General features: G+C 46.1%; 1 protein-coding gene across 3 annotated transcripts; it reads left to right on the top strand.

Moving 5' to 3' along the window:
• Positions 1 to 155: 155 nt before the first annotated feature.
• On the top strand, positions 156 to 10,968 carry irak1 (interleukin-1 receptor-associated kinase 1). 3 transcript variants are annotated; one of them, XM_046397153.1, is made up of 16 exons: positions 156 to 332; positions 414 to 474; positions 1,798 to 1,965; positions 2,063 to 2,197; positions 2,895 to 2,974; positions 3,057 to 3,230; positions 4,160 to 4,224; positions 4,393 to 4,504; positions 5,148 to 5,269; positions 6,431 to 6,644; positions 6,799 to 6,867; positions 7,011 to 7,098; positions 8,207 to 8,301; positions 9,062 to 9,713; positions 10,254 to 10,352; positions 10,448 to 10,968. In XM_046397153.1, the coding sequence occupies exons 2-16, from the start codon at positions 438 to 440 to the stop codon at positions 10,525 to 10,527; spliced, it is 2,190 nt and encodes a 729-aa protein (XP_046253109.1). In that variant the 5' UTR covers positions 156 to 332; positions 414 to 437; the 3' UTR covers positions 10,528 to 10,968. The 3 variants fall into 3 exon arrangements, with proteins under 3 accessions (XP_046253109.1, XP_046253110.1, XP_046253108.1); XM_046397152.1 differs by having other exon boundaries at positions 157 to 474; XM_046397154.1 differs by lacking the exon at positions 10,254 to 10,352 and having other exon boundaries at positions 156 to 474.
• Positions 10,969 to 12,433: the final 1,465 nt, after the last annotated feature.

The raw sequence follows: 12,433 nt of genomic DNA, 5'->3' as shown, positions 1-12,433 counted from the left end.
CGTTAATCATGGTTTGTTTTGTGTTGTGCACATCATATTGATTTTTTAGTAAAGTTGAAGTTAGTCTGTAAACTTGTTGCTGAGTCCTCAGCTCTCGTCCTGTCCTGGACATCACTGGCTTTTATTTTTGACGGTTATTTACTTTCTAACCGGAAGTGGGTCTTATTGCAGTGAGCTTGAACACGCAGAAGCGGAAGCAGCAGAGCAGCTCAGCTTCTGAGAATGTTCAAAGTTTCTGAAGTTCGTAACCGGTTGGTGCTGGACTGTTCTGCTGAGGCGAAGTGATCCGGGTCCTGGTCTGCAGCGGACCGCTGTGAGCTGTTAGCTTCAAAGTAAGTTTAGTTTCAGTTAAAAACATGTCGACAGGAGACCGAAAGGGAGAGTCTGAGTTTCTGTGCAACCTGCCACCTAAGGTTCTGTGGGACTTCTGCCTGATCATGGACGGACTGTCAGACCTGGACTGGACCCGCTTCGGTAAGTCAGAACCGGCACTAAGAGAATCTACAAACGGCTAATATGGTGGGCGATACAGAGATAAGTTCCTACATCTCCGATTGTATTAGTTGGTGAAGGTATCTGTGACGTCATCATTGCGATCCGACGAGTTTAGATTGAGATTCCTCTCGAAGGCCCCCTCGGTCTTCTCGTCAGGAGAATCGTAGAGATCGCGATACTTAACGCCCTCTTACTTCTGCTACCAAACTTCACATCACGTCACTGACCAGCAGCTCTGCACTGCGTCATCAGACCAATGGGGGGGTGGGAGCGGCGCTGCTGATTGGACCACGTACTCGGGGCGTGATAGCTTATAGCTAACAACGTGGGGGGTGGACGTTTGCGCCACAAAAGCTTTAAAAGAAATGTGTTTCAAGTCGGGCTGACGCCTACAGGACGTTTCACACCAAAAAGACGTCAGTTTACACCGTGGGTCGCCATGGTGGTCAAATAGATTCACCCCAAGGCGAAAGCGGTGTCGTAGTGTCCCTTCTTTTATGTGTGCCCCGACTGGGCAACAGGTTGCTGGCGAACAGAGAGTCAACACTGTCGCTCAACGAAACTGATGAGCATCTTTCACGTTTCTTTGACATGTAGACTAAAAGATTCATCGATTGCTGTGAAAACAATCAGCAGATCAACCCATAATAAAGATAATCAATAGGTGAATCAGCAAATCCAATATGTCCGTAGTGTGTGTTGGTGTATCTCACACTGCACCATCGGTGTGTCAGCACCTGGTCTGTTTTCTCTGGGTTGCCATGGTTTCCTGTGTCTTCCTCTCTGTTAATTTGTGGTCAGTGAGCCCGTCTCTGCTTCCTGTCTCTGACAGTAGAGACACGGTTTGACGTGTCATCCTCTCTGGACGACCTTCAGCATTCTCACTCAGTCCTTTTAGAAGAAGAAGAAGAATCACTTTATTGACAGTATATATATTTTTACATCCACACACTGAATTCGTCTTCTGCATTTGACCCATCCTTAGTTGAACACACACATGCAACACCCGGCAAATTACATGCAGTGAAACACACACAGGAGCAGTGGGCAGCATCAAGCGCCCGGGGAGCATATTGGGGGGTTAAGTGCCTTGCTCAAGGGCACATCAGCCGGCAAATGGAGGGGGGGAGCATTTTTCGCATTAATCGCTCCACCACACCTAATCGAACCAGTGACCCTCCGATCACAAGCTGCTTCTCCAACCTCTAGGCCACGGCTGCCCCCGTTTTACTTTGTCTTTTAGTTTTGTTTAGTCTGATTTACTCCTGACTGTCTGTCTCTCTGCCTGTCTCTCTGCTGTAGCCTCAGTGGTCCTCAGTGATCAAAGTGCCGTGCGATTGGCTGAGAGGATGCTGAGGCGGACCGACTGGGTGATGAACCAATGGGGGAACAGGAAGGGTCGTGTCAGCGAGCTGATCGACCTGTTGGAGAGTCTGCAGCTGCTCCACCCTCGTGATGTCATCCTGGACTGTGAGTTCATAGACCTCTGATGACCTTTGCCGGGTCAGGACACGTCAGTATTCAACTGTTTCTGTCTGTCTCTCTCTCTCTCTCTCTGTCTCTACAGGGGTGTCCAGTGTGAAGCCTTCCTCCTCTCCTCTTCCTCTTGTCCATCCTCCTCCTCGTCCCTCTCAGTTCGACCCCCCTCCCAAACCACCTAAAGCTCCGCCCACAGCGACCACCATGAAACCGTGCACAACAGGTAACACACACACACACACACACACACACACAAATACAACTTCTAAAGTTAATATTTTGTCCATCATATCAATTTTTTGAGATTTTAAGATTTTATAACTTAACCCTGTTTGTGTGTGTGTGTGTGTGTTATGAACATAACAATGGTCTCCACTTCTCTCACCCCGACTAAAGTGGCAAAAAACTTGGGTGTCATGATTGACGACCAGCTGTCCTTCTCTGACCACACTGCATCTGCATCTCGGTCCTGTCGCTATGCGCTCTACAACATACTCACGTCTCTCAGGACGCCGCTGCTTGTCCAGGCCGCGGTTATCTCCCGCCTCGACTACTGCAACGCCCTTCTGACGGGCCTCCCGGCACAGTCAAGCCTTTACAAAAGATCCAGAATGTGGCAGCACGTCTGGTTTTTAATGAACCCAAACGGGCTCATGTCGCTCCACTACTCATCCAACTACACTGGTTACCTGTGGCAGCCAGAATCAAATTCAAGTCACTAACGCTGGTCTACAGAGAGACCTCGGGGTCTGCACCCAGCTACCTGAGCGCTCTCGTTCAGGTTTACGACCCTTCTGGGGCTCTACATTCAGCAAATGAACGTCGTCTGGCTCTGCCATCCCTTCACATGTTCATGTTGTTGCTTTAAGCTGCTCTCCAACACACATTTACAATAAACTCTTCTTTGTTTTATTGAGTAGATGAAGGTGGAGGAAGGTGGCTGCCCACACCTGCCCCACCCCCCACTGGTATGCAGTCTCACTGCCAGGAACCGCCTCAGGTAACACACACACACACTGAGCATGAGGAATAAAGATGAATTTTACTCTGATGATGATGGTGTTGATGATGTCATCCCTCAGCCCTGCCCAGCAGAGGTGTCATGGAGTGGCGGGGTGATTTGCTGGTCGTATGAAGAGGTGCATGCTGGGACGGAGGGCTTCTCCCCTGCCCTGCAGGTGGGAGAGGGGGGCTTTGGAGTCGTGTACAGAGCGACTCTGAGCAACACCAACTGTGCTGTCAAGAGACTCAAACAGGTCAGCCAATCACAGTGCAGATCAGACATGACTCACTGTGACAGGGTGGAGCTTTAAAGGTACAGTGTGTAGGATTTAGGGACATCTAGTAGTGACCCTGCAGACTGCGACCACTAAAAAAGTCCCTCTCTAGAGTCAGTGTTGGCTTTGTCTGCCCTTGGCTACTATAGAAACATGTTGGTGCAACATGGCGGACCCCGCCAGAGGAGCTGCTCCCTCTGTAGGCACAAAAGGTAATGAAAACACAACAATTCGATTCGATGAGCTGATTACACACTGATGACAATGTCACCATGAGTATTATATTTCTACCAGTAGATCCTCCTAAATCATACACACTGGATTTAAGATATAGTCACTCTGTTATGTCAGATATCAACGCTGGCTAATGTTAGCTCAGTAATGTCACAGGTGTGTGCCTGGTGCTGTGTGAAGAGGAGCAGATTTATAAACCTGCTCTACTCAGTTGGACTCTTGGAGCCTTTGCTCTTGGCGTGCAGTTCTATCTGGGGGCAGTCGTGGATCAGCGGTTAGGGTGTCGGACCCGTAACCGGTGGATCGCTGGTTCGATTCCCCGTACCGGTGTCCATGGCCGAGGTACCATTGAGCAAGGTACCTAACCCCCACTGCTCCCCGGGCGCTGCACGCGGTCGCCCACTGCCCCGGGTTTGCTGTGTGTGTGTGTGCACGTCACTTGGGTGGGTTAAATGCAGAGAACAAATTTCGTTGGAGTGAGTTCCCTCCAATGACAAAATATGTCACTTTCTTTCTTTCTTTCTTTATCTGAGGCCAGCTGCGATGCTGAGCTAACGTTAGCTAAGCAAAAGTTCTGCCTCCATACATTCAAATGAAATGATCTGAGGAGGAAGTTTGATCTATGTCATTGACAGGAAGTGGACTGTGATTAGTCAGTGTCGTTGTTGTTGTAGGACTGTCTGTTGGACTGGACCCGGCTGAAGGAGAGCTTTCAGACAGAAGTAGACAAACTGTCAAAGTGAGTACGAGTCTTTCCACATACACTCAGTGAACGAGTGAACATAGTGAGAAGTAAAGTGAGTTATAAGAATGTGAAAGATGGTGAAATTATTTCTGCATTTCACAGCCACACTCCATCTGTGATTTGATCAACCTGAAACACAAACACACATTTGTTTTCCTTCAGGTTCAGACATCCAAACATTGTGGATCTGTTGGGTTTCAGTGAAGGAGGAGAATGTCTGTGTCTCATCTACAGCTACATGGACAACAGATCACTGGAGGACCAACTACACAACGTAACACACACAGATACACACATACACACACTTAGACACACATTTATACAATCTAACATACACATTAATATTGTGTGTGTGTGTGTGTGTGTGCACGCACGTGAGAGAGACTGTTAATGTTTCTCACTAACCACTTCCTCTACACTCCATAAGAGCTCCCTCTGGTGGTTGGCTGCTGTTCAGCTCATAAGCTCCTCCCCCTCCATGTTAGCAGATGGGACATGAGCCAAATTATAAACTCAAAGTCCACACTAAATACATTTTTCCCAAAGATGGTTTCTGTCATTTTTAGTACTTCTCATAACACTGATGTTTGTTCAAGTGTTCATTTTTCTGATCTGCTTGGTTTTAATTAATTATATAATGCTATATAAAGGGGCTGAAATTTTCTAATTGACAGCTGAGTGCTGCTCAGATGGTTGTGTGGGCAGGAACTTGATGATGTGGCTACTCCTCCTGATCTCCACTGCACAGACACTGGCTCCAAATGACATCACCAGAACAAGATGTCAGCACTCGTATCAGGGATATTTTGACTTCACTTTAGTACAGTGGGAGGAAGTGGAGACATGTCAGCCATCTTTATATGTATGTCAGTGATGTGTGTATTTATATTAATGTGCATGTGTGTGTGTCTTTTCAGGAGTGTGTATCCCTCTCCTGGTCTCAGAGAGTCAGTATTGTTAAAGAAGCATCAACAGCTCTGCAGTTCCTTCATTCCCCCCCAAAAGGACAAACAGCACTTATCCATGGAGACGTGAAGAGGTCAGCATCACCTCACATCACATCACACCTACATGACATCACATATAAATATATATTAAATATTAATATTAATAGACAACAGACAGAGATTTGAAGAAATGGACAGCAGAGAATATTTGGCATTTTGGCTTTAAAATGAATTGAACAACTAATTATAAAAATACTTTCCAACTGTTTTGTTGATTGGCCAAGTTCAGCCTGCTGCTGTCTACTGGGTGATACAGAAGTATCTGCTGCTTTCTGGAATACTGAACTATCTGCTGAGTAATACAAAAGTATCTGCTGCTGCCTGCCAAGTCATGTGGAAGTATTTGCTCCTGTCTGCCGGGTTGTGCAGAGGTATCTGCTGTTGTTTGCTGGGCAATACAGAAGGATCTGTTGCTGTCTGTTGAGTGATACAGAAGTATCTGCTGCTGTGTGTATTACTGAAGTGTCTGCTGCTGTCTCACGGGTGATACAGAAGTATCTGCTGTTGTCTGCTGGGTGATACAGAAGTATCTCCTGCTGTCTCACGAGTGATACAGAAGTATCTGCTGTTGTCTGCTGATTGATACAGAAGTATCTGCTGCTGTCTGTCGGGTGATACATAAGTGTTCTTTCTCTACATGCCAACATAAATAATAGTTTTCTTGAAAGGACTACAACTTGTACGTCACAACATAATGCCAGTCTGATATAATTTGTATTTTGTCACATCTGTTTTTATTTAATACATTTCCGGTTTTACAAGATACAGATTGTTCCCAGATGAAAATCCAGCTCTGGGTAAGGTTACTGCCCTTTAAACAACCACTACTACATTTCATTTTATTTCATTTTCAGATTTAACAATAGTTATTTGTGAAGTACTATTAAGCCAGGCGCTTCAGCCTACTTCTTTTTTTGGTTTTGATGGGAATTGTTAAAATGTATTATGTGTTGTGATGCATGTGACCAAAAATAAAAACTATTAATTCATTCATTCAATAAATGTGACAGTAGGGCGCAAAAGAACCTGTTGCACCGTGATAGTCACAGTGGATGTGGACCATCCACAGAATGATATCACATCAGACGAACAGTCATGTGACAGACAGGTTGACACCATGATTGTTAGCAGACCATAGAATACACGTTCTCCTGCTAACCCCTGTTTTATCTTGTCTCTGTTCGTTACTGCAGCTCCAACATCCTGTTGGACCGTCACCTGGTGGCGAAGCTGGCTGACTTTGGGCTGGCTCGGTTTGCATCTTGCAGCTCACTGGAGCACACGCCAGCTCAGACAGTGTCAGTTGGTAAGACTGCGACAGTTAGAGGAACACTGGCGTACCTCCCCAATGAATATGTGAGGCACGGAAAGCTAGAGACAGCTGTGGACGTCTATAGCTTCGGAGTGGTGAGACAGGGACTGATGGGAAATGTAGTTGTTAGTTCACCAAAGACAGAAAATCTGTTGGCAGGTTCAAAGATGAGTGTGCAGTTAAATTCAGCACTAAATTTGTTCCAAGAAGGGTTGTCACAGAGCAGAATTTTCTACCTGTGTGTTTCAGGTGTTGTTGGAGGTACTGACTGGTCGTCGAGCTTTGGAGAAAGACAGGAAGTCAGGAGAGAGATACCTGGTTAGAACACACAGACACACACAGACACACGCAGGGAGTTTATAACCAAGTAAACCACGCTCCAAGCCATTTTGTTTGATACTAACACGATCTTTAAACAATCCTGTGTTGTTTGACTTCATGATGTGGTCCTGGTTCTGTAGAAGGACCTGGTGGTCGAAGTTGAGGACAGTGCAGCTGGTTTGTCTGCAGCAGCCTGGCAGAAACAGCTAGACCACCAGCTGATCACAGGTCAGTCTGTGTGTGTGTTTTTCTCCTTGTCATGACTGGATGCTGTTATCTGCAGCTCCTCTCTTCATGTGATGTAGGAGCTCCACAGGGAACTGTGCTTTCTCCCTTCCTCTTCACCTGATACACCACTGACTTTCAGTACAACTCTGAGTCATGTCACCTGCAGAAGTTTTCTGATGACTCAGCTGTTGTCGGGTGTATTAGAGAGGGAGAGGAGGGCGAGTACAGGACACTGGTGGACAACTTTGTAGAGCGGTGCGAACAGAATCACCTGGGACCGAATGTCAACAAGACCAAAGAGATGGTGATCAACTCTAGGAGGAAGAGGACGCCTTCACAGCCACTACGGATCAGGGGGGACTACAGGTGGTGGACTACAAGTACCTGGGTGTGGTGATCGGCAACAGACTGGACTGGACATCTAACACCGAGGCGGTGTACAAGAAGGGGATGAGCAGACTCTGTTTCCTGAGGAAGCTGAGATCCTTCAACGTGTGCAGCAAGATGTTGGAGATCTTCTACCAGTCTGTTGTTGCCATTTTCTCTGCTGTGGTGTGTTGGGGCAGCAGCATCAGAGCCAGCGACGCTAACAGACTTGATAAGATCATGAAGAGGGCTGGCTCTGTACTCGGTCTCAGGCTGGAGTCTTTTGAGACCGTGGTGGGGAGCAGGACGCTGAACAAACTGTTATCCATCGTGGACAACGATCAGCACCTCCTCCATCACACAGCAGACAGATAGAGGAGCACCTTCTCCCACAGGCTGCTACAGGAAGTCTCTCCTGCCACACGCCATCACACTGTACAATGACAGCTAAACTCTGGTGATACATACAGTCACTACGCACTTTATATGTTTACTACGCACTTTATATGTTTTACTCACTTTACATTCTGCTGGCACCTTACACTCTACCTCTACTTTATTTTGCCCTACATTACACTGTTTACTGTTGTATATATACTTTTTATATTGTCTTGTATATATAGTTTATATATGCCACTTTTTATTTTGCTATTTTTAACATTTTGTTTAGCTTGTTGCTGCACTGCAATTTCCCAGCCTGGGATCAATAAAGTATATCTATCTATCTATGTTGTGTCTTTAGGGGGCGCTGCAGAGCCTGTTGACTGTATGAAGATGGTGACTCTGGCCTGCGGATGTCTGGACAGGAATAGGAAGAAGAGACCGGCCATGACGGAGGTCAGAAAGACTGCGTGTTTGCTTCTGTATGTCTTGTCTTCTCCACCTGAAAACACTGTGTGACCTTATAGTTTGTGCTCTAAAAAGCCGCTGGTTCTAATTCTTCAAATGATGGCACTTATTTCTGCCTCATTGAAAAGGTGTCACATGATTGGCTTCAAACTGGTTGCGATGTCACAGGTCCAGTTTGTGGTGTTAAACTGAGGTTAAAGTTTAATAGGCAAATGTGAAAACAAACTGTTCACCTTGAACCTGTGCTGATGTACTGATCTTCTGTGCTGCTGGGTTGAACCTCTACGTTTTGTAGCTCCTCTGCAGCAACATCCATATCTGAATTTTAGGGGTTTACCTCAGACTCAGTGATCTGATGAAACTGAGCTTCAGGTGACGAAGCTCTCTGTCAGGTATGAGTGTGGACAGACTGGATAGAGACTTGACTGGAGACAAACAACCATGATGTGGCGATTCTAGTTTTACTATTAATTTTGGCAGTGATCAGGTCATGTACAAACCTAAAAATGTAAGTGTAAAAGTTTTAATTTCAGTTTTCGTCATATAATTAAAACGTCAATCAATTAAAAATATTCTGTTTTAATCTGTGGAGCCCCGGACCTCTTAAGAATAGATGAACTGTCTGATTGTGGCCGTGATGAGAGCTTGCTGCACCTTACCAACACATCTGTCGGTTCTGTCAGCCTGGTGCTCTCAGGGTTTTTGTTTGGATCCCCTTCTGTTCCTCATGTCAGGGTTCTCCTCTCAGGTGTTCAGCAAACTCCGGGATATCCACAAGAACGTGATGAAAGCCAGCTGCTACTCCCAGTCCCTCCCCAGAGCTCCGAGCCCAGTAGACTCCAGTGCAGGAGCTTTGTCCCAACAGCTGTCCAAAATGGGACCACTGGAGGACACCTACCCACCAGCCCAGTCCTGCCAGTTATCCTCATCGTCCTCCTCCTCCTTCTCTTTCTGCTCCCTCACCCCCCCTGACCCACTGCACTCCTCCTCTTCCCTCTCCCCGTCCTCGTCGTCACTTGTGGGCCCCTGTGAGACTGATGAGAGTCGAGGCTTTTCCCAGTACGACCTTCACTCCCAGTTCAGATCAAACAGGACCAGCTCCAGGTCTCTTTCCCCATTCACCAGAGACCAGTATGGCAGTCCAGTTGAGCCCGCAGACTCGCGGGTCAGCCAGTCTTCTGTTCCCTCTAAGGACAATTACAACTTCCCTCCCCAGCCCTGCAGCACCAGCGACAGGTTTGGGGCCCTCACAGGGGCTCCCAAAGGACCAGATGCTCAAAAGCAGACCACGGTAGGGGCCACGGCGGGGGCCACGGCGGGGGCCACGGCGGGGCTCTGTGGTGCCTCAGAGTCCTTCTCTCCTGTGAGCTCCCTGCACTCGCTGTTCCCAGGGCCCTCAGGTATGTGATTAGCAGGTTTATTCAGCTTCTCACCTGATACTGAGCCGTGCTGACTGAAATAAATTCTGCAGGAAAAGTAACCCAATAACAGGTGTGACAGCCAGCAGATGGGAAGAGGGGCTGATGTCACCTGTAGCTGATGACACACACCGCTCAGTGTTCATCGTGTCAGACTCAACACTCTGGTTTTCACATTAAAAACCTCAGACGGGAAAGTTAGCAGACTTTTAATGTACTGAGCACTGAGGGAGGACTGCTGTGTCCCCTATGGAGCTTTATTAAAGATAACTAAGAATTAACTCTTCATCCTAGCAAGTGACTTTGGTTCACAATTGAGTATAAATTCTGATTTTCATTGAGATTTTTCATCTTTTCTCCAAAGTAAAAACTGGAAGAGATTGATGCTTTTTTACAAAAGTCTGAAGTCACCAGATTGCTAACTGTTTCTCTCAGACAGAAATAACATGGAGATATTTTAGAGAAAGGAAGTGGATGAAATCTGTGTAGAACTGAATCTGCTTCGTGTGTGTGCGTGTTCAGTCCACATCAATCCCAGTAAGCAGCATTTCCTGCAGAAGAAAACTCTGTATGAAGAGGGCAGGATTCAGACTCCTGAGCTGCTGTCTTCTGATGACCTCTGTATGTAAAACACTCTTCATGCTCAGCTCCTCACGCTCTTCTGTCTCGTCTCCTCTTGGATCTGTAGCTCATCACGCTGTCTCGTGTTTCCTCAGATGAAGAGAGGAGTTCGGTGGAGTTCAGAGGCCCAGAGGAGAGCGACGAGCTCGATTATCTTCCTGCCAAACATGACTGACGGCTGTAAGCCTCGGCTGTTTCACTCTCGAACGCTCTTGACGCAGTGACTTCAGACACGTGTTGAATCCGTTAACGGTTTGAGATGTTCCAGCTGAGCCTTGAGAAGAGGAACGAGTAGCGCATAACGTCAGAAGACAAAGCGTTTCTCTCCACTACGCTGAAATCACAAGCATTTTCACTCACTTTACAGAAAGTCACTTCCAGCACAGAGATACGACATTTCAGCGACATTTCACGTGGACTGTTTCTTCACCTGTTCCCTCATTTCACACATTAACATGTCATTATTTCCATTTTTCAATTATTTTCCAATGCTGAAATACAGAAAACATATCAATATGAATGTAGCCAAGGCAACTCTGTGTGGATTTATTGTCATATTTTCATATTTATTGCTTTTTATTTTAGATTTGAAACAATTATAGCACATAATATAAAACAAACTTGGTTTCTCTGTGTCTTTCTGAAATCCAGCCTGAATTTTAGGCCTTAAAACAAGGATTGGATCATGAAGTGAATGTTAATTCATAAAGCTGCATGAACTTTCATTGTGTAACAAACTGCATGACGCTGACATGGCGGCAGTGATGAGTGGACGTGTGTGTGTGTGTGTGTGTGTGGGGCGGGGGGCTGATGTGGCCTCACCTGTCAATAAAACACATTCTTGTAGGAAAAATCATGTTAAATAGTTTCACACTCACATGTTTATGCAATTTACCATTGGACCATATTTAAATAGTGAATTATACATGTTCATTTGCATCAATTATTTTTCTGTCAGAAATGTTGTCTTGAACTCTGACAAGGTAAACGAGCTGAGCACGAGGAGCAGTCACTCAGCTGTGATCCAAACGCAGCTTTAATGAGGGCTGGTCAGTCTTCTCCATCAAAGTGGCTGCGGTCTGTCCTTCACCAGGGAGGCCCTCCAAATCAATGAATATGTCAAACAGCTGCACATAAGCTGGAACAAAGCCCATTTACACACTTTATAGAAAAATACATCAGTCCAATCCAATCCATGAGAAGGCCCAGACGTCGCCGTGTTAAGAAGTCGGAGAGGTTCTGTTTGCTGTGTGTCCTCCAGGCGGCGCTCTGCTGTCCGCTGAAGTTTGGCAGAGAAATGGCTCCTTCCTGAGCGGCATGAAAAGATGTACATATTTTGGTTTATCACATGTGTACTGTGCGGACATGTTCCTCTTAGCGGAGCATCCATTCCCAGACTTTTAATGTAATTTACAGCTATTCACGAGTAAGTATTGTAAAAGATAACACTGTGCTGCAGCTTATTGTAGCAGTTAAGGGCTCTCTGTTGATGGAAGGGATCGTTAGCGTTTACTTTTATTTTAGTTTTTAACAAAGCCTTACTCTGATGAGTTCGATTTCCATTTGTTCCGAGTGTAAAGTGTGATTATCAGTGGCGGTTTGCCGCTGTGTTTCATAAGGAACACTTAACGTTAGTTTGTTGTGACGCTCTGTGCTCCGTCAATTAGCCGCTAAACGAAGCTAACACGTCAGTAGCTCTTGGGGCTCTTAAAAGCTAAGTAGCTGTTTGAAGAGCTAATTTTGGATAGATACGTGTTAGTTCTCCGAAAAGCTCTCCAATATGGGAATACAACAGCTATTTGACATAATATGTTTATTCATTAAGCAGAGGCACCGGATGTTCACAACACTGATGTTGTACATTAAAGTTGCCTGGATGAGCTCAGCTGCAACGCTGCTGCCTGGCGTGGATGCTTTGAGGAGAAGCTCGCTAACACACCAGCCCAGTGATGTGTGGTTACCAAGTAGCTAGTCAGCTAACATTCATATCATTTGAGTTGCTGGAGCAGGCAGTCGGAATCACCAGAGTCCCTGTGTATTTGTTATTATTCATTAAACTACATTTAACCAATGGACTGTGG

Source organism: Scatophagus argus, chromosome 8 (assembly GCF_020382885.2).
Source record: "Scatophagus argus isolate fScaArg1 chromosome 8, fScaArg1.pri, whole genome shotgun sequence".
Taxonomy (NCBI): Eukaryota; Metazoa; Chordata; class Actinopteri; family Scatophagidae; genus Scatophagus; species Scatophagus argus.
This window is presented reverse-complemented; position numbering and strand designations above follow the sequence as displayed.